Here is a 17,944-nt window from a genome sequence, read left to right on the forward strand (position 1 = left end):
ATCTTTGGCTGCTGCTACGGTTTTTCACTGTCGACCCTGCAACAACAAGATGTCGAGTCCTGATTCCTCAGTTGTTCCTGATGATGTGCCGTCGACTCCTGGAGATGCTGCAGAGCACACCCCGGGGATCGAGTCCACCCCCACCCAGACTGACAAGAAGGGCAAGTCCCTCAAGCAGCATAGGCTCACCGAGAATCAAAAGGAGCAGGTCTTGGATTTTCTGAAGAGAAATCCCTTTCTTTTCGACAAGAGGCAAGATGGACTGAATAGCTACCCCGAGAGCTTTATTTATACTATCTTGGAAGTTGAGCCAAGACCCACACCAACTACATGTCAACTTTCCAAGTTGAGCACAAGTTAACGCAACAGTTGTTGGCAGTTGGTGGTAGTTGCCAGTAAAAATGCTGTATAAAAGCGCCCAGCGCTTGCTGCGCGTGTGACGTGGCGGGGAGGCGGGGCTTATTTTAAAAAAATAAAAACTGCATTCGCAAGGGAGTTGAGGCAACCTGAATTCGGTAACTAGTTGACCAACGTTGAGCGGAGATATCGTTAGTTGACGCTCAACTTAGCTCAACTAGTTGAGCTAAGATACCGGCCTAGTGTAAATGTAGCCTAATTAAACCGGCACTTAGTTCTCCTTCCACACGCATTAGCTTGATGGACGAGAGAGAGAGAGAGAGAGAGAGAGAGAGAGAGAGAGAGAGAGAGAGAGAGAGAGAGAATGACCGGGATTCGAACCCAAACACTCAATGGACACTGTACTGGCAGATAAGCGTCTTGCTTACTTACTTAAATGGTCAATTAATTAAGTGATTGATTGATTTTTGATGAATTGGTTAATTATTTGATTTATTTGTTTTTTTTGGTTATTTGATTTATTAAAAGTAATTAACTGACTGATCAATTAATCAGTTTAATGTTTAATCGATTAATTGGTTAATGATTGCTTAATTTATTTGAATGAGTAATCAAATATTTTATTAGTTATCTAAGCAAGTTTATAATTGATGCAATCAATCAATTGATAACTAATTGTTCGTCTAATTAATCAACCAATCTACCATTCAATGAATTGATTGTTTCGTTAACCAATTAGTTCATTGATCAATCAACCACTGATTCAGTCAACCAATAGATTAATCAACCGACCAATAAATTTATCAATCAATCAATGAATCAATCAACCAATCAATCAGTCAATCAATCAACACATTCTGAACCACCTTCTCTTTGCGGGGGGCAGTGTGCTCTGTGCTGGTTCGGCCAAAGGGAGGGATGTTGACGTGCGAAGAGCAGAGTGGCCCCCCTTACCTGAAGGCGTGCAACCTGACCTGTTTCCCTGGCTACCTGTCGCTCACTCCGGCCCCCACCTACACCTGCGGCGAGGAGACGGGCTACCTGTGGAACCACCAGAGGGACCACAACCAGACAGCCAGCCTCCCTCAGCTGCCTGCCTGCAACCGTGAGTGAGACCCAGAGTTTTGGTACGGCTTGGTTCAGTAGCTCAAGGAGAGGAACTGCTGTATTCAGACCAAATCCATGTTCAGTTCCGTTTAATTCAGATCAGTTGAATTCAGTTCAGTTTAGTTCAGTTGCTCAAGTTAGGCGTCACAACGTTCGGCCAAGTCCATGGTCAGTCAACTAGTTCAACTCAGTTCAGTTTAGTTCAGTTACTCACGGAGGCGTCACTGCATTCCGACAAATCCATATTCGCTTCAGTTCAGTTCAGTTACTTAAGGAGGCGTCACTGAATTCGGACAAATCCATGGTCAGTTCAGTTCAGTTACTCAAGGAGGAACCACTGCGTTCGGACAAAATCCACGTTCTGTTCAGTCCAGTTTTTTGTTTGTTTGTTTTTTTGTTTTTGTTTTGGTTTTGGTTTTGTTTTTTTGCTCAAAGAGGCGTCACTGCGTTCAGACATAATCCATGTTCTGTTCAGTAATTAAGAAGGCATCACTGTGTTCAGACATAATCCATGTTCTGTTCAGCAGTTAAGGAGGCATCACTGGTTTTAGACATAATCCATGTTCTGTTCAGTAATCAATGAGACATCACTGTGTTCAGACATAATCCATGTTCTGTTCAGTAATCAATGAGACATCACTGTGTTCAGACATAATCCATGTTCTGTTCAGTAATCAATGAGACATCACTGTGTTCAGACATAATCCATGTTCTGTTCAGTAATCAATGAGACATCACTGTGTTCAGACATAATCCATGTTCTGTTCAGTTGTCAATGAGACATCACTGTGTTCAGACATAATCCATGTTCTGTTCAGTTGTCAATGAGGCATCACTGTGTTCAGACATAATCCATGTTCTGTTCAGTTCAGTTGCTCAAGGAGGCGTCACTGGGTTCGGACAAAATCCATGATTCTACGCTACACCACATCTGCTGCTACAACAGACGCCTCACCAGCAGTGTTGCGTGATTCGTTAGTTTACAAGGTCTCTGATTCTGGAGACGCCGAGAAGAGATTTCCATTATTTTGAATAATAAAAAAGGATTGAACTTGACTTGGTTTTTCTTCTTTTTTTTTCGGAATAAAAAAGGGATCAAGTTGTCTTCGTTTGTCTGGTCTTGTATTGCGTTGTGTTTCGCTGTATTGTATCGTGTTGTATTGGGTTGTACTGGGTTGTAATGTATTACTGTTTGTCACAACAGGTTTCTCAGTGTGTAATAAGTCAGGCTGCTTTCCGCACCGAGGATAGAGCGTCGCCACAGTGCAGAGACACCCCCTTTTTTTCTTGTTTGCGAACCTTTTTTTTTTTTTTTTTTTTTTTTTTTTTTTTTTTTACTATTAAAGCGTTGCCAGGAACAACCCGTTTTGTTGCTGTGGGTACTTTTAAGCGCCGCTAAGTGCATGCTGCATATAGCATCTCGGTTTTATCATCTCATCGGAAAGACTAGCGCCCAGACCACCAAGCAAAGTCCAGTGGAGTGGTGAGTGACACATCCACATCATTACACGGTTCTTGAACCCGTGGACACTCGCTTCTTAGCCCGTCGCATAACCACTGGGCCACCGCTCCCTTCATTGTTTCAGTTTCACTTTCAGTTTCCCAAGGAGGTGTCACTGTCCATCGATAGGAAAACAAATGAAATTGCATGCAGGAAAAAAGGTTGGCGCTTTTAGTGTAGCGACGCGCTCTCCCTGGGGAGAGCAGCCCGAATTTCACACACAGAAATCTGTTGTAACAAATAGAACAGTACAATACAATACAATACAATACAATACAATGCAATACAATACAATACACCGCACATACTAGTCAGATGCTTGATCAGGAACAGAACCCAACGCGCTTTGTCAGGCCTTGACTTGCGTGCTGCACACAGGAGATCTCAGTTTTTCGGTCTCATCCGAAAGGTTAGATCATTTGATTTTCTAGTCAACATTTTTAGGAGAAAGGGCGAGGCTTGGATTCGAACCCAAACCTGGACCTTCACGAGCTGTGTACTGGCAGATACACGTCTTAATTAAACCGTTCTGCCACCTTCCTCTCATTCGTTCTTACCGTTGATTAATCATTGCGCATCATGGTGATGGTGATTGTGACTTCGGGGATTTCTTCACAGGACCCAACACCTTCAACAGCATCGTCATATCTCAACAAATCCTGATGGATACCCCTTGCAACTCGGGTGCGGATGCAGCGGTGCGTCAAAGGGTGCAGTCCAACCTGGCTGCCTCAGTGCCATGCATGGTACGGGGCCAGTGCACCCTGACGATCTCCTCACACTGCCAGAGCGAGTCTGACAGCAGCAGCAGCAGCAGCAAACGTCGTCGTCGCAGCGTCGATGATCCTCTGGTGCTAGCTGTGGAACTGTTGATGGATTTCGGCGACAGCCACGTATTGGATATAAGTAAGTCAAGTCGTGTGGAGGGTTTGTCGGGAGGACAGTCGTTATATAGGATGTAAGCTAGTTGTGAAGAGTTTGCAGGGAGGACAGTGAGTATTGAGGTATCACTGAGTTGTGACGAGCTTGTAGAGAGGACGGTAGTTGCTGGGTGTAAGTAAGTTGTGAAGAGTTTGTCGGGAAGGCAACAGTTATTGGATATCAGTGAGTTGTGAAGAGTGTTGTAGAGAGGCAGTAGTTATTGGATATCAGTGTGTTGTGAAGTGTTTGTAGAGAGACAGCAGTTATTGGATATCTTGAGTTGTGAAAGTAGAGAGGACAGTGAGTATTGAGGTATCACTGAGTTGTGACGAGCTTGTAGAGAGGACGGTAGTTGCTGGGTGTAAGTAAGTTGTGAAGAGTTTGTCGGGAAGGCAACAGTTATTGGATATCAGTGAGTTGTGAAGAGTTTGTAGAGAGAGGCAGTAGTTATTGGATATCAGTGAGTTGTGAAGAGTTTGTAGAGAGGACAGCAGTTATTGGATATCAGTGGGTTGTGAAGAGTTTGTAGAGAGGACAGCAGTTATTGGGTATCAGTGAGTTGTGAAGAGTTTGTAGAGAGGACAGTAGTTATTGGATATTAGCGAGTTGTGAAGAGTTTGTAGAGAGGACAGTAGTTATTGGATATCAGTGAGTTGTGAAGAGTTTGTAGGGAGGACAGTAGTTATTGGATATCAGTGAGTTGTGAAGAGGTTGTAGAGAGGACAGTAGTTATTGGATATCAGTGAGTTGTGAAGAGTTTGTAGAGAGGACAGTAGTTATTGGATATCAGTGAGTTGTGAAGAGTTTGTAGAGAGGACAGTAGTTATTGGATATCAGTGAGTTGTGAAGAGTTTGTAGGGAAGGCAACAGTTATTGGATATCAGTGAGTTGTGAAGAGGTTGTAGAGAGGACAGTAGTTATTGGATATCAGTGAGTTGTGAAGAGGTTGTAGGGAGGACAGTAGTTATTGGATATCAGTGAGTTGTGAAGAGGTTGTAGAGAGGACAGTAGTTATTGGATGTCAGTGAGTTGTGAAGAGTTTGTAGAGAGGACAGTAGTTATTGGATATCAGTGAGTTGTGAAGAGGTTGTAGAGAGGACTGTAGTTATTGGATATCAGTGAGTTGTGAAGAGGTTGTAGGGAGGACAGTAGTTATTGGATATCAGTGAGTTGTGAAGAGGTTGTAGAGAGGACAGTAGTTATTGGATATCAGTGAGTTGTGAAGAGGTTGTAGGGAGGGAAGTGAGTGTGGGTGTAGTGAGGTATGAAAGAGTGGGAATGGTGGAAGGGTGTGTGAGGATGGCGTGGTGGTGGGAAAGTTTGTGCGTGTGTGTGTGTGTGTGTGTGTGTGTGTGTGTTTACATATATACATGTGTACGTGTGTGTGTGTGTGTGTGTGTGCGTGTTTTTAAAGGCTTATGCACATGCGTTTAATATTCATGTGTATGCATGTGTATGCCAAAAGAGAATTCCTGCAGTATTCGAAGTTTATCATCAACGAATGCAGAGTGCAGTTTTGTTGTTGTTGTTGTTGTTGTTTTGAATTTTTGTTGTTGTTGTTGTTGTTGTTTTTTTGTTGTTGTTGTTTTTTAGGGTGGGGGTGGGGTTTGTTGTTGTTTGTTTGTTTGTTTTCAATTCACTATCCATCAGAAGTGTGCCATTGTGGGGGCACAAAGTTAGCTTTGACAATGACAGGCTGTGATTATGTTTTGTGTGTCTCTCCGTAGTATCTTTCACAGAGTGGGGGGTTCAGGAACCCCACCACCACCACCACCAGTGAGCGTAAAATTCCTAATCGTATGATGGCAAAACAAAGCAAGACTTCCTTGGATGCACACTCGTTGACTCCACAAGTGCAGGGAGTTAAGAGAATCAGTCCTGCGACTGGTCACCTTGCAAAGCTGAGCACGAACTGCCAGCCCTCAGCGGCTGCCTCGCACACTCAGTCGCAATTCTTTCGAGAAAAAAAAGTGGAACTCACGATCCAAACTTCACCTCACGGGTTAGCCTGGTTTGTTCAGTCAGTAGCCGAGTGGTTTTAAAGCGTTAGACTTTCAACCTGAGGGTCCCGGGTTCAAATCTCGGTACGGTGACGGCGCCTGGTGGATAAAGGGTAGAGATTTTTCCATTCTCTCAATCTGAGGGTTCCGCGTTCGAATCTCCGTGACAGCGCCTGGCGGATGAAAGGCTGGATATTTCTTTCCGATCTCCCAGGTCAACACATATGTGCAGACGTGCTAGTACCTGAACCCCCTTCGTGTGTATACCCACGCAGGAAGATCAAATGCGCACGTTAAAGATTCTGTGATCCATGTCAGCGTTCGGTGGGTTATGTATGGAAACAAGAACATAATCAGCATGCAAACCCCCGAAAACGGAGTATGGATGCCTATATGAGGGAGGAGGGGGGGGGGGGTGAATATACCCAAACCGATCCATACACATAAATGTAACATGTATATATGAGTGTGTATGTGTGCGTGCCTGAAATGTGATTGAATGACACAGGAAACGAATGATGAGCGCCCAGTGGCAGCTGTCAGTCGGCTCTACCCAGGTAGGCAGCCTGTTGTGTAAATGACCCCCTGTTTGTAAAGCGCTTAGAGCTTGGTGTCCGACCGGGGATAGGCGCTATATAAGTATCCATATGTAATGTCCAGTTTTAGCATCCTAAGTTATCGCACCTATTGGTTACATTTCCATGGTTCGTGGGACGAAAAGCGGAAGGGTGTAAAGATGGTGGCACGTCAGTTTAATGAGAAGCCAACGAGGCTGACGATATGGTTCAACAGCTGTACGGAGGATCTGAAAACAAGAAAAACAACAAAGATGATAACTTGAGAAGAAGACAACTTAGAATTTCTGACTGCGACGTGGCGACAACAGCAGAAGTAGACAGCGGTGTGGAGACTGCAGTAGAAGTAGACTGCGAAGTGGAGACAGCGGAAGTAGACTGGACACAGCGGAAGTAGACTGGACACAGCGGAAGTAGACAGCGATGTGGACACAGCGGAAGTAGACTGGACACAGCGGAAGTAGACTGGACACAGCGGAAGTAGACAGCGATGTGGAGACAGCGGAAGTAGACTGGACACAGCGGAAGTAGACAGCGATGTGGAGACAGTAGAAGTAGACTGGACACACCGGAAGTAGACAGATTCTGAATCCGCATCAAAACCGCGTGAAATAACATACAAAAAAGGAATTTGTATCCACCTAAAAGTTAATGGGCTACAACATCTGCTAACGGTAATATCCATTCATACATGCACACAAATTGCCGGTAAAAATTAGTTGGCGCAATGATTAATTGTAGGATGCTAAATTTGGACTTTACCATCCATTATATCGTTTATTTATTTATAGTCTGTTCATCTAAGATGATGATATTAGACTGAAAATAAATGATAACCATTATTATTATTGTTATATTATTATTATTTGGATTATTATCCTTTCTATCATAATGATGATGATTGTTATTGTTGATTAGAAAAAGGCATTTCTGTATATTCAAATGAAAATGGGTGTATTTACCATCCATTTTATTCATTTATCATCCATTCTTTCTCCGTCAGACGACACGGCAGCGGTTACGGCCTACGAGCAACAAATGACAGAGGCACATAACTCCTATCTGGTGGTCACCACCAATGCCACAACCCTCTTCTCCGTCACTGTCGATGGAAACGTCATCACGCCTAACAACGTCACCTACAACGTGTACGCGTCATGCCCTGTTGGATACGCCGCTACCGACAACGCTTGCGGTGAGTTTTTTGGGGGGCCGGGCCGCCGTACCCACCGCGCCGCGTCGGCGTTGGGGAAAAAACAGCCCCGTAGAGATGTCAGTGAACTAGACGATAAGTGCTGAGTCTATAAAACATAACAAATATGGAAAGTCTGTCGAACCTCCCCAGTTCATAAATTTTATATTTATCTTAATCAGTTATATGTCTTTTCACAGACAAAAGACTTACATCTGTAGTGGCATTTTTAGATCTGTCAGCGGCATTTGATACAGTTGACGACCAGATTCTTATCAATCGTCTTAGCACTGCCTTCGGCATCAAATCTACTGCTTTAAAATGGTTTTCTTCATATCTTCCAAATGGTCAACTCAAGGTTAAAGTAAAGCATTGCACCTCTAAAGTTATTCCTCTTGTGTTCGGTGTCCCTCAGGGATCAGTCTTAGGGTCTATCTTGTTCAGTTTCTACACTCAGCCTTTGTCTAACATTTTCAAAAGGCATTCATTTGGTTACCATAAAAAACGCAGATGACACGAAATTACAAAAAAAACCGCTCCACCATCTGATTTTTAAAAAGTCATTACTGAATTGGAAGCTTGTGTAGTTGATGTAAAAACATGGATGGACAAAAACAATCTAAAGCTCAATGAAGACAAAACCGAACTCTTAGCTGTTGTGATCAAACCAGGGATAATTATGGGTTTTTTGTGTTGTTTCTGCTGGGCAGTGGATGTGAACAAACCAAGGATAATTATGGGTTTTTTGTGTTGTTTCTGCTGGGCAGTGGATGTGATCAAACCAGGGATAATTATGAGGTTTTTGTGTTGTTTCTGCTGGGCAGTGGATGTGATCAAACCAGCGATAATTATGGGGTTTTTGTGTTGTTTCTGCTGGGCAGTGGATGTGATGAGACCAGGGATAATTATGGGTTTTTTGTGTTGTTTCTGCTGGGCAGTGGATGTGATCAAACCAGGGATAATTATGGGTTTTTGTGTTGTTTCTGCTGGGCAGTGGATGTGATCAAACCAGGGATAATTATGGGGTTTTTGTGTTGTTTCTGCTGGGCAGTGGATGTGATCAAACCAGGGATAATTATGGGGGTTTTGTGTTGTTTCTGCTGGGCAGTGGATGTGATCAAACCAGGGATAATTATGGGTTTTTTGTGTTGTTTCTGCTGGGCAGTGGATGTGATCAAACCAGGGATAATTATGGGTTTTTTGTGTTGTTTCTGCTGGGCAGTGGATGTGATCAAACCAGGGATAATTATGGGTTTTTTGTGTTGTTTCTGCTGGGCAGTGGATGTGATCAAACCAGGGATAATTATGGTGGGGTTTTGTGTTGTTTCTGCTGGGCAGTGGATGTGATCAAACCAGGGATAATTATGGGTTTTTTGTGTTGTTTCTGCTGGGCAGTGGATGTGATCAAACCAGGGATAATTATGGGGTTTTGTGTTGTTTCTGCTGGGCAGTGGATGTGATCAAACTAGGGATAATTATGGGTTTTTTGTGTTGTTTCTGCTGGGCAGTGGATGTGATCAAACCAGGGATAATTATGGGTTTTTGTGTTGTTTCTGCTGGGCAGTGGATGTGATCAAACCAGGGATAATTATGGGGTTTTTTGTGTTGTTTCTGCTGGGCAGTGGATGTGATGAGACCAGGGATAATTATGGGTTTTTTGTGTTGTTTCTGCTGGGCAGTGGATGTGATCAAACCAGGGATAATTATGGGTTTTTTGTGTTGTTTCTGCTGGGCAGTGGATGTGATCAAACCAGGGATAATTATGGGGTTTTTTGTGTTGTTTCTGCTGGGCAGTGGATGTGATCAAACCAGGGATAATTATGGGTTTTTTGTGTTGTTTCTGCTGGGCAGTGGATGTGATCAAACCAGGGATAATTATGGGGTTTTGTGTTGTATCTGCTGGGCAGTGGATGTGATCAAACCAGGGATAATTATGGGTTTTTTGTGTTGTTTCTGCTGGGCAGTGGATGTGATCAAACCAGGGATAATTATGGGTTTTTTGTGTTGTATCTGCTGGGCAGTGGATGTGATCAAACCAGGGATAATTATGGGTTTTTTGTGTTGTTTCTGCTGGGCAGTGGATGTGATCAAACCAGGGATAATTATGGGTTTTTGTGTTGTATCTGCTGGGCAGTGGATGTGATCAAACCAGGGATAATTATGGTGGGTTTTTTGTGTTGTTTCTGCTGGGCAGTGGATGTGATCAAACCAGGGATAATTATGGGTTTTTTGTGTTGTTTCTGCTGGGCAGTGGATGTGATCAAACCAGGGATAATTATGGGTTTTTTGTGTTGTTTCTGCTGGGCAGTGGAGTGCCCGGCTGGCAGCTACGAGGAGGACGGGGAGTGTGTGTTGTGCTCTCTGGGACAGTACCAGGACCGCACCGCCTCCACGTCCTGCAAAGACTGCCCCGAGGGTCTCACGTGGGACGTACTGGGAGCCACCGACATCACTCAGTGTCTCTGTGAGTGTGTGTGTGTGTGTGTGTGTGTGTGTGTGTGTGTGTGTGTGTGTGTGTGATAGTTCGCCGTGCCCGACAATGAATAGCAGAGGGAGGGTGGGGGAGGGGGGCAACAAGCTACTGTCCCGATAATCTGGGTTAGAATTTGAGGCAATAGAGTATTGTAGAGTAGCATTTATTTTATTTTATTTTATTTATTTATTTTAATCCTTTTTTGTTGTTGTTATATTTACTTCTTTTTTTTCTCAAGGCCTGACTAAGCGCGTTGGGTTACGCTGCTGGTCAGGCATCTACTTGGCAGATGTAGTGTAGCGTATATGGATTTGACCGAACGCAGTGACGCCTCCTTGAGCTACTGATACTAGAGAGTATTGTATTAGTCGTGTATGATAATGAACAGCATGCGAGGAGGCAACCAGCTGCTGTCCCGACTATCTGGGTTAGACTTTGAGGCAGTAGATTCAGCTTTGTCCGATAATGAACAACAGAGAAAGCAACTGCTGTCCCGACTATCTGGGTTAGACTTTGAGGCAATAGAGTACTGCGTGGTGGTCAGTCATGTCCGACAGCTGAGGAGGGTTGGGGGAGGGTGGATTGTTGTCCCGACTATGTTGGTTGGAACATTAGGCAATAGAATACTGTATAGTCAGTCGTGTTTGACACTGAACAACATGTGAGTGGGCAATTGCTGTCCCAGCTATCTGGGCTAGCTTTTGAGGATGTATTATATACATAAATGCTTAGACTGTCTGTATGTATGGTAGCCAGTCGTGTCCGACAATGAACAGCAGAGGGGGGCAACTGCTGTCCCTACTATCTGGGCTAGCTTTTGAAGCAATATTGTATACATTAACGGCTTAGACTGTCTGTATGTATGGTAGCCAGTCGTGTCCGACAATGAACAGCAGAGGGGGGCAACTGCTGTCCCGACTGTGTGAGCTAGAACTTGAGGCTGTTCAGCCTCCCTTCTCCTTTCCTCTCTCCCCTCTCTCTGTCTCTGCTTCTGTCTCTCTCTGAATCTGTCTGTCTGTCTCTTTCTTTCTTTCCCTGTCTCTGTTAAACACGCACAGACACACACACACACACACACACACACACACGTACACACGTGCATAGAGGAAGATAGACAGACAGCAACAAAGCGACAGACACGCAGTCAGACAGACAGACAGACAGACCGACAGAGACACACACTGAGACAGAGACATAGGCAGACAGACAAACAGAGAGACATACACAGACACACACACACACACACACACACACACACACACACACACACACACACACACACACACACACACACAGACAGACAGACGGACAGACAGACAGACTCACATACATAATAGACAGAGACAAACTGGAGCATGCAGACAACAAACAAAACAGCTATAAATAACTGAAATAAGCGACTCCTCCGCTAAAAGCTTCAACCTTTTTTTTTTCTTTCTTTCTTTCTTTTCTTTTCATTCCAGTCCCCTATTCTGCACCCACCGACGCTGACGACGCTGACGACGATATGAAGGATAACAGCGATGACATTGCTGTCATTGTTGGCTCCGTCTGTGGACCTGTCCTTGTTCTCCTTGCCGCTGTCATCGCTGCCGTCATCGTCTACCAAAAATTCATCAAAAGGCCTCCAGATGGGTCAGTGGCTTTTCACGAAACACTTCCCGTTTATAATTAGCTCACTCAGTACGGCCAGTCCTCTCTTCTCCTCTACACAGACCCCTCGGATGTCCAGTGGGTGTCTGAATGACCCAACCTTTAGCTTCCGTCGTCAGAATTGTGGCATTCTTTGTCAACATTCACGTCTTCAGTATAAGAGCCTTCCGCTTGCAGTATTTTGAGGATAGTAATTGGGGTGAAACGCTATTAACGTCGTCTCTTTCGGCGTTCGTATAGAGAGAGTTAAACAAAAATTTAAAAAATAAAAAGGGGGGGGGGGGCGGGGTGGGGGGGGGGGGACAGCTGATATCTTGGATAAAACTGATAAAGCCACCTAAAAGTTTTGTTGTTAGGTGTAAGGGTTAAGATGGGGAGGGGGGGGGCCGTAGCAGAAGTGGTGAAGCATTCTGTCTAATCCAGTGTTTGTCCAGGATGTAAGACGATGACGTTGGTAACTTAGGTCAAAAACGGACGAAGTGTGTTGTTAGGGTGTTGTTTTTTTCGGTTTGATTTTCTCTGTCTGTCTTCTCAGTCTCTTCATGTCTCTCCTTCTGTCTGTCCGTCTGCCTCTGTGTGTGTGTGTGTGTGTGTGTGTGTGTGTGTGTGTGTGTGTGTTCGCGAGTGTTTAAATTGTTGTGTGTGTTCGCGCGCAAATGTCTCTGTCTTTAAATTGTTAAATCTGATTACACACACACACACACACACACACACACTCACACACACACACACACACACACACACACACACACACACACTCACACTCACACTCACTCACACTCACACACACACACACTCACACACACACTCACAAACACACACACACACACACACACACACACACACACACACACACAAACACACACACACATATACATATATATATATATATATATATATATATATATATATATATATATATATATATATATATATATATATATATATTCATTTATCATTTCTTCTTCTTCTTCTTCTACAGCGAACGACTCTTTACAAGACGGCAATCGCGCCCCAACAGCGCCAAAGTGTGGCCGGAAACGGACCAATCGCCGGCACGAGCTGTCACGCCCTCTGCACTGCAGCTGAAGGTTCTACCAGTCGAGGATCTCACCACCGCCTGGCCGCCGTGTGGACGAGGAGGCAACCGCCACACGTTGCCGCCCCTGCAGACAGCGATGCTGGGGGTTGGGGGTGGTGGTCCCTCCTCTCAGCAGCTTCCCGGCTCGCTTCTCCTGCCGGCGGTAGTCGACGCGGAGGTCAAGGGCCTCTGCAAACCCTTGCCGCCCATTGCCACTAAGGACTCTTTGATTTAGATCCTGATTAATGTCACGGCTCGTTGGCGATCTGTGTTTTCTTTTTCTTATTCTTCATTGTCTGGGTGCGGGGGGAAGGGGTGGGGGGAGTAAACTACATGCGGGATAGTTAGCTAATCTGACATGTACCTTTCCCCATGTATATAATTATGCAAAAGACACGTCTAGTAAGTGGGCCTGCACATTTCCCAGTGTACACATGTAAAAGACTTGGGCAGTACGTAGAATATAAAAGACACGGATTGCAAGTGGTTTTGCGTATTTCCCAGTGTACATATGTAAAAGACTTGGGCATTACGTAGAATATAAAAGACACGGCTAGTAAGTGGTTCTGCACATTTCCCAGTGTACATATGTAAAAGACATAGGCAGTGAGTGGAAAAGTGCACATTTCTCCGCGTGTAAAGGACATGCGTTAGAGCCCTTCCAGAACTCTTCCAGCTGTGTTGAATCTGTCCGTGGAGACATGTGAAATCTGAGTGGAAAGTTGAGACAGAGTCGGGGAAGAGATGATACAGCGATTGCTGTGTTCTGTTCTCTGACATGTGAGTGAGTGTCACCTTTAATTTGGTTACAAATTGTTTTCATTTTGTTTCCCATGATTATGTCTGATCAAATCGATATGTCATTTCCCTGTTGACTGATGAATGTGTTAATTATTCATTCCCCGTGAAGCTGTAAATTGCACATGTGAATAACAATGATAAAAAAGAAACGAAACTTAACCACTTCGCTGCCAAGTGTTACTCTGATTTTTTTTCTCTATCTCTCTGTTTCTGTGTCTCTGTCTCTCTGTGTGTCTCTGTCTCTGTCTTGTCTCTGTCTTTCTCTGTGTCTGTGTAAAGCCATCCATTCATACCTGTTTAGATTTTAGCAGAAAACTTCACATCTCTCTCCTCTCTGTCAGCCATGTTCACGTGCATAAAAAAAAAAAAAAAAACAATCACAGGAGACGGATATTTTTGCAACTATTTATATACAAAAAAGAAACTATACTTAAATTCACACATTCACTCACACACTCGTACTAACTACGAAGGGCAACAACATACAACACACTCCACAACACACAACACTGCACAGCACATAACAGGAATACTCGGTCCGTTTCACTCCAGTCCTCGGTCCAGGACACAGGCCGCTCCTTAGCGCCTTCACAGCTTGGACACAGGCTGCTCCTCAGAGCCTCCACAGCTTGGACACAGGCTGCTCCTCAGCGCCTTCACAGCTTGGACACAGGCTGCTCCTCAGAGCCTCCACAGCTTGGACACAGGCTGCTCCTCAGAGCCTCCACAGCTTGGACACAGGCTGCTCCTCAGAGCCTCCACAGCTTGGACACAGGCTGCTCCTCAGAGCCTCCACAGCTTGGACACAGGCTGCTCCTCAGAGCCTCCACAGATTAGACACAGGCTGCTCCTCAGAGCCTCCACAGCTTAGACACAAGCTGCTCCTCAGAGCCTTCACAGATTAGACACAGGCTGCTCCTCTGAGCCTTCACAGCTTCGACAGGCTGCTCCTCAGCGCCTTCTTCACAGCTTGGCTGCTGTCCACCGTAGCGCCATCAGCGGTTACTGCTGCTGCTGCTGCTGCTGCTGTTGTTGCGGCTGGGTCTTGGCCCAGCGCCAACCTACAAGCTCTTTAAACCAAAATAAAAATACTTTCAGTTCATCTTTTCTTGTCCGTAAGTCCCGTCAGTCACATGTGGGTGAGTGGGTGCGTGTGTGCCCTGTACAATTTCACTATCTTCCCTAGGTTCAGTCACACATCATCCGCACCATTAAATTACCAATTATAAAGTCATAATTCCTTAGCTATCGTCTTCGTACTAGCAGTTATCTTTTAGCCTCTGTCTCTTGAATGCAATCACATGTTTTCTAAGCAAGCGCTAGTAATTACATATCACAAATTTATATTCCATTGTTCCAGCGTTGCGAAGAATCAAATCAAATCAAATTATGGTGCTCAGAGCCTCGCCGACCACTAAGGCCATCTCAAGGCTACCGCCACGTTAACCAGTTCAATACCAGAGAATTTTGTAAAAAAAATTAAATAAATAAATAAATAAAAAGTTCTCTCCCCTTGCCAGGGAATTTTGAGGAATTGGAGGTAATAAATCACAAAAAATTCTAGCACAAAAGCTATGGGCGATACAGAAGGAAAGTAAACGTTTCTGTGAAGGAAAATGAGTGTAGATTCTGCTGCTGGGATTTTATCCCCAACTAGGTTGATTGTAGGTAACTGTTCAGGCATGTAAATTCAAGATATTTTTTTTTGTGTGCCACAAAAATGTCTATTTCCACCTCTACATAATAACATCCATAAAGAAATGAAAATGTATGCGCACAGAGAAGATCAAATACGCACGTTAAAGATCGTGTAATCCATGTCAGGGTTCGGTGGGTTGTGGAAACAAGAACATACCCAGCATGACACCCCCCAAAACGGAGTATTGCTGCCTAAATTGTGGGGTAAATAAACAAAACGGTCATACACGTAGAATGCTATATGTCTGTCTGAGTGTGTATGTGTGTGTGTGTGTGTGCCTGAAATCTGATTGAATGACACAGGAAACGACTGATGAGCGCCTCATGGCAGCCGTCAGTCGGCTCTACCCAGGTAGGCAGCCTGTTGTGCAAATGACCCCGTGTTTGTAAAGCGCTTAGAGCTTGGTCTCTGACAGAGGATAGGCGCTATATAAGTATCCATATCAAATCAAATCAAACCAACCCAACAAACTGAAAACAAACCAGAATCATTGGGATCATCGTCATCATCACCATCATTTTCGATCGTCGTCAGCATTATTATCGTCGTCAGCTTGTCCAAGTGGACTTCAGAAACATACTGTTGAGATAATTATATCTGTACGAGCTTTACAAACCAGAGTTCAGTTCAGTTCAGTTACTCAAGAAGGCGTCACTGCGTTCAGGCGAATCCATACACGCTACACCCCATCTGCTGAGTAGATTGATCCCTGACCAGCAGCGGTATTGCCAAATATGATCAGCTAGGCCTTTAGGGAAAATTAAAAGAAATAAAGTAAAATAAAATACAAAAAGTGAATACATAGATAAATGATCAAACTACTGAATTGATTAATCAAAATAAGAATAATGAAAAATAAATGAAAATGAAATAAAGAAACAAACAGATACGCATTTGTCATGAAACGAAAATATACAAAAAAGACCAAAAATCAACGAATAAAGATCATGATAAATTTGATAAATGAATACATTAATATAGAAATAAGTGTAAATAAACACACACACACACACACACACACACACACACACACACACACACACACACACACATGGATAACATATACAACAAATATGCAACTCACAGATATGAATGCACAAATAATTGTTCATAGGCCCGACACTGCACATAAAAGCACACGAGCTCTAGCTCTCTCTCTCTCTCTCTCTCTCTCTCTCTCTCTCTCTCACACACACACACACACACACACACAAACACACACACACACAGTAGAACAGTATGCTGATGATATATGTATGTGGATGGGTGTCAATCACAAAGAGCACAGAATTACATACATCGTTTGTATCAATCCGATCTTGATAACCTTGGTAACTATATGTTTGAAAATGGTCCAGCTTTGTCGACTGAAAAAAAACCATGTATGATGTTGTTTAATTCAGGTGGTAACCCATCTAACACACCCATTTTTTAAATTACTTGGTGACGTCATTGATTATAAACAGGTGGTGAAGTTTTTAGGTGTTATCTTACTTCAAAGCTGACATGGAACATCTACTTTGATTACATCTTACCAAAGGCAAGGGAAGGTATCAATTTTATGAAAAGTACAAGCCGCTTACCTTGGGGAATGGATACAAAAACATTGATTCATCTTTTCGTGGCCCTTGTAAGATCTAAGATAGCCTATGCACAAGAAATATCTTTCAGTGCACCTACATATCTATTACAAAAGATTCAAAGTGTAGACTGTAAGGCCATCAAAATTGCCCTCGGAGTGCCCTCTCATGCATCCAATCAGGAAACATGCAAAACAGCCGGAATTCTCCCCTTAATGAACATCGTGAGTTAACAACAGCAAAATTCGCTGTGAGATACACTTCACTGATAAAAAATGTCATTGCTGATGAACTGATAGTAAGATCTGACATTGATTTTCTAAAAAGAGCTAAAGACATTTCATCACAAGAAACAGTTGCAACTTACGTTTCAAATTTGTTAAAAGAATCTGAAGTTAACATGAAAGAGTTAGCTGCAAAACCACATCATACTCCTGTTCCTTTCTGGGAAATGTTGAAAGCAGATTTTAATATCAGTTATTCTGAAACAAAAAAGGAAGAAAACATCAATATCACGACAAGTACTGCCAGAATTCATACAGCAGAAAAATATCAGAATCATCTCAATATATTTACAGATGGATCTGTTCTTGATGACAAAAATGCTGGTGCGGCTTTCTAGATTCCTGCTTTTATAGTAGAAAAATCTTACTTTATTGGAAAACATCTTTCCATATTCACGGCTGAGCTAATTTCTATCATACAAGCTCTGAACTACTTAGTGAGCCATCAAATGTTTTTCTCGAAAATAGCACTCTTTGTTGATTTCAAATCAGTACTTTATGCTCTAGAATTATTTAGCCTTGAAACAAGACCTTACTTAGTTATTGAGGCAAATCATTTGGTACATTGTTTGAGGATTAAGGGGACTGATGTCAGTTTTTGTTGGGTGTCTTCTCATGTGGGCATTCATGGCAATGAAACTGCTGATAAAGCAGCTAAAAGAGGAGCGCAAGATTCAGAAAAATCGACAAAAATACATGTCCACCTTTCCGCAAAAGAGG

At 43.5% G+C, this 17,944-nt stretch overlaps 1 protein-coding gene across 1 annotated transcript in view; it reads left to right on the forward strand.

Annotated features, from left to right (window-relative positions):
• The window catches only part of LOC143287013 (uncharacterized), a 62,382-nt gene extending 48,562 nt beyond the window's left edge, over positions 1 to 13,820 (forward strand). The window contains exons 29-34 of the mRNA XM_076595020.1: positions 1,244 to 1,462; positions 3,584 to 3,871; positions 7,465 to 7,656; positions 9,962 to 10,117; positions 11,590 to 11,761; positions 12,762 to 13,820. Of these exons, the coding sequence (XP_076451135.1) occupies positions 1,244 to 1,462; positions 3,584 to 3,871; positions 7,465 to 7,656; positions 9,962 to 10,117; positions 11,590 to 11,761; positions 12,762 to 13,095 (1,361 nt within the window). The 3' untranslated portion in view covers positions 13,096 to 13,820. The remainder of the gene's footprint in view (positions 1 to 1,243; positions 1,463 to 3,583; positions 3,872 to 7,464; positions 7,657 to 9,961; positions 10,118 to 11,589; positions 11,762 to 12,761) is intronic.
• Positions 13,821 to 17,944: the final 4,124 nt, after the last annotated feature.

Source organism: Babylonia areolata, chromosome 10 (genome assembly GCF_041734735.1).
Source record: "Babylonia areolata isolate BAREFJ2019XMU chromosome 10, ASM4173473v1, whole genome shotgun sequence".
Lineage (NCBI taxonomy): Eukaryota > Metazoa > Mollusca > Gastropoda > Neogastropoda > Buccinidae > Babylonia > Babylonia areolata.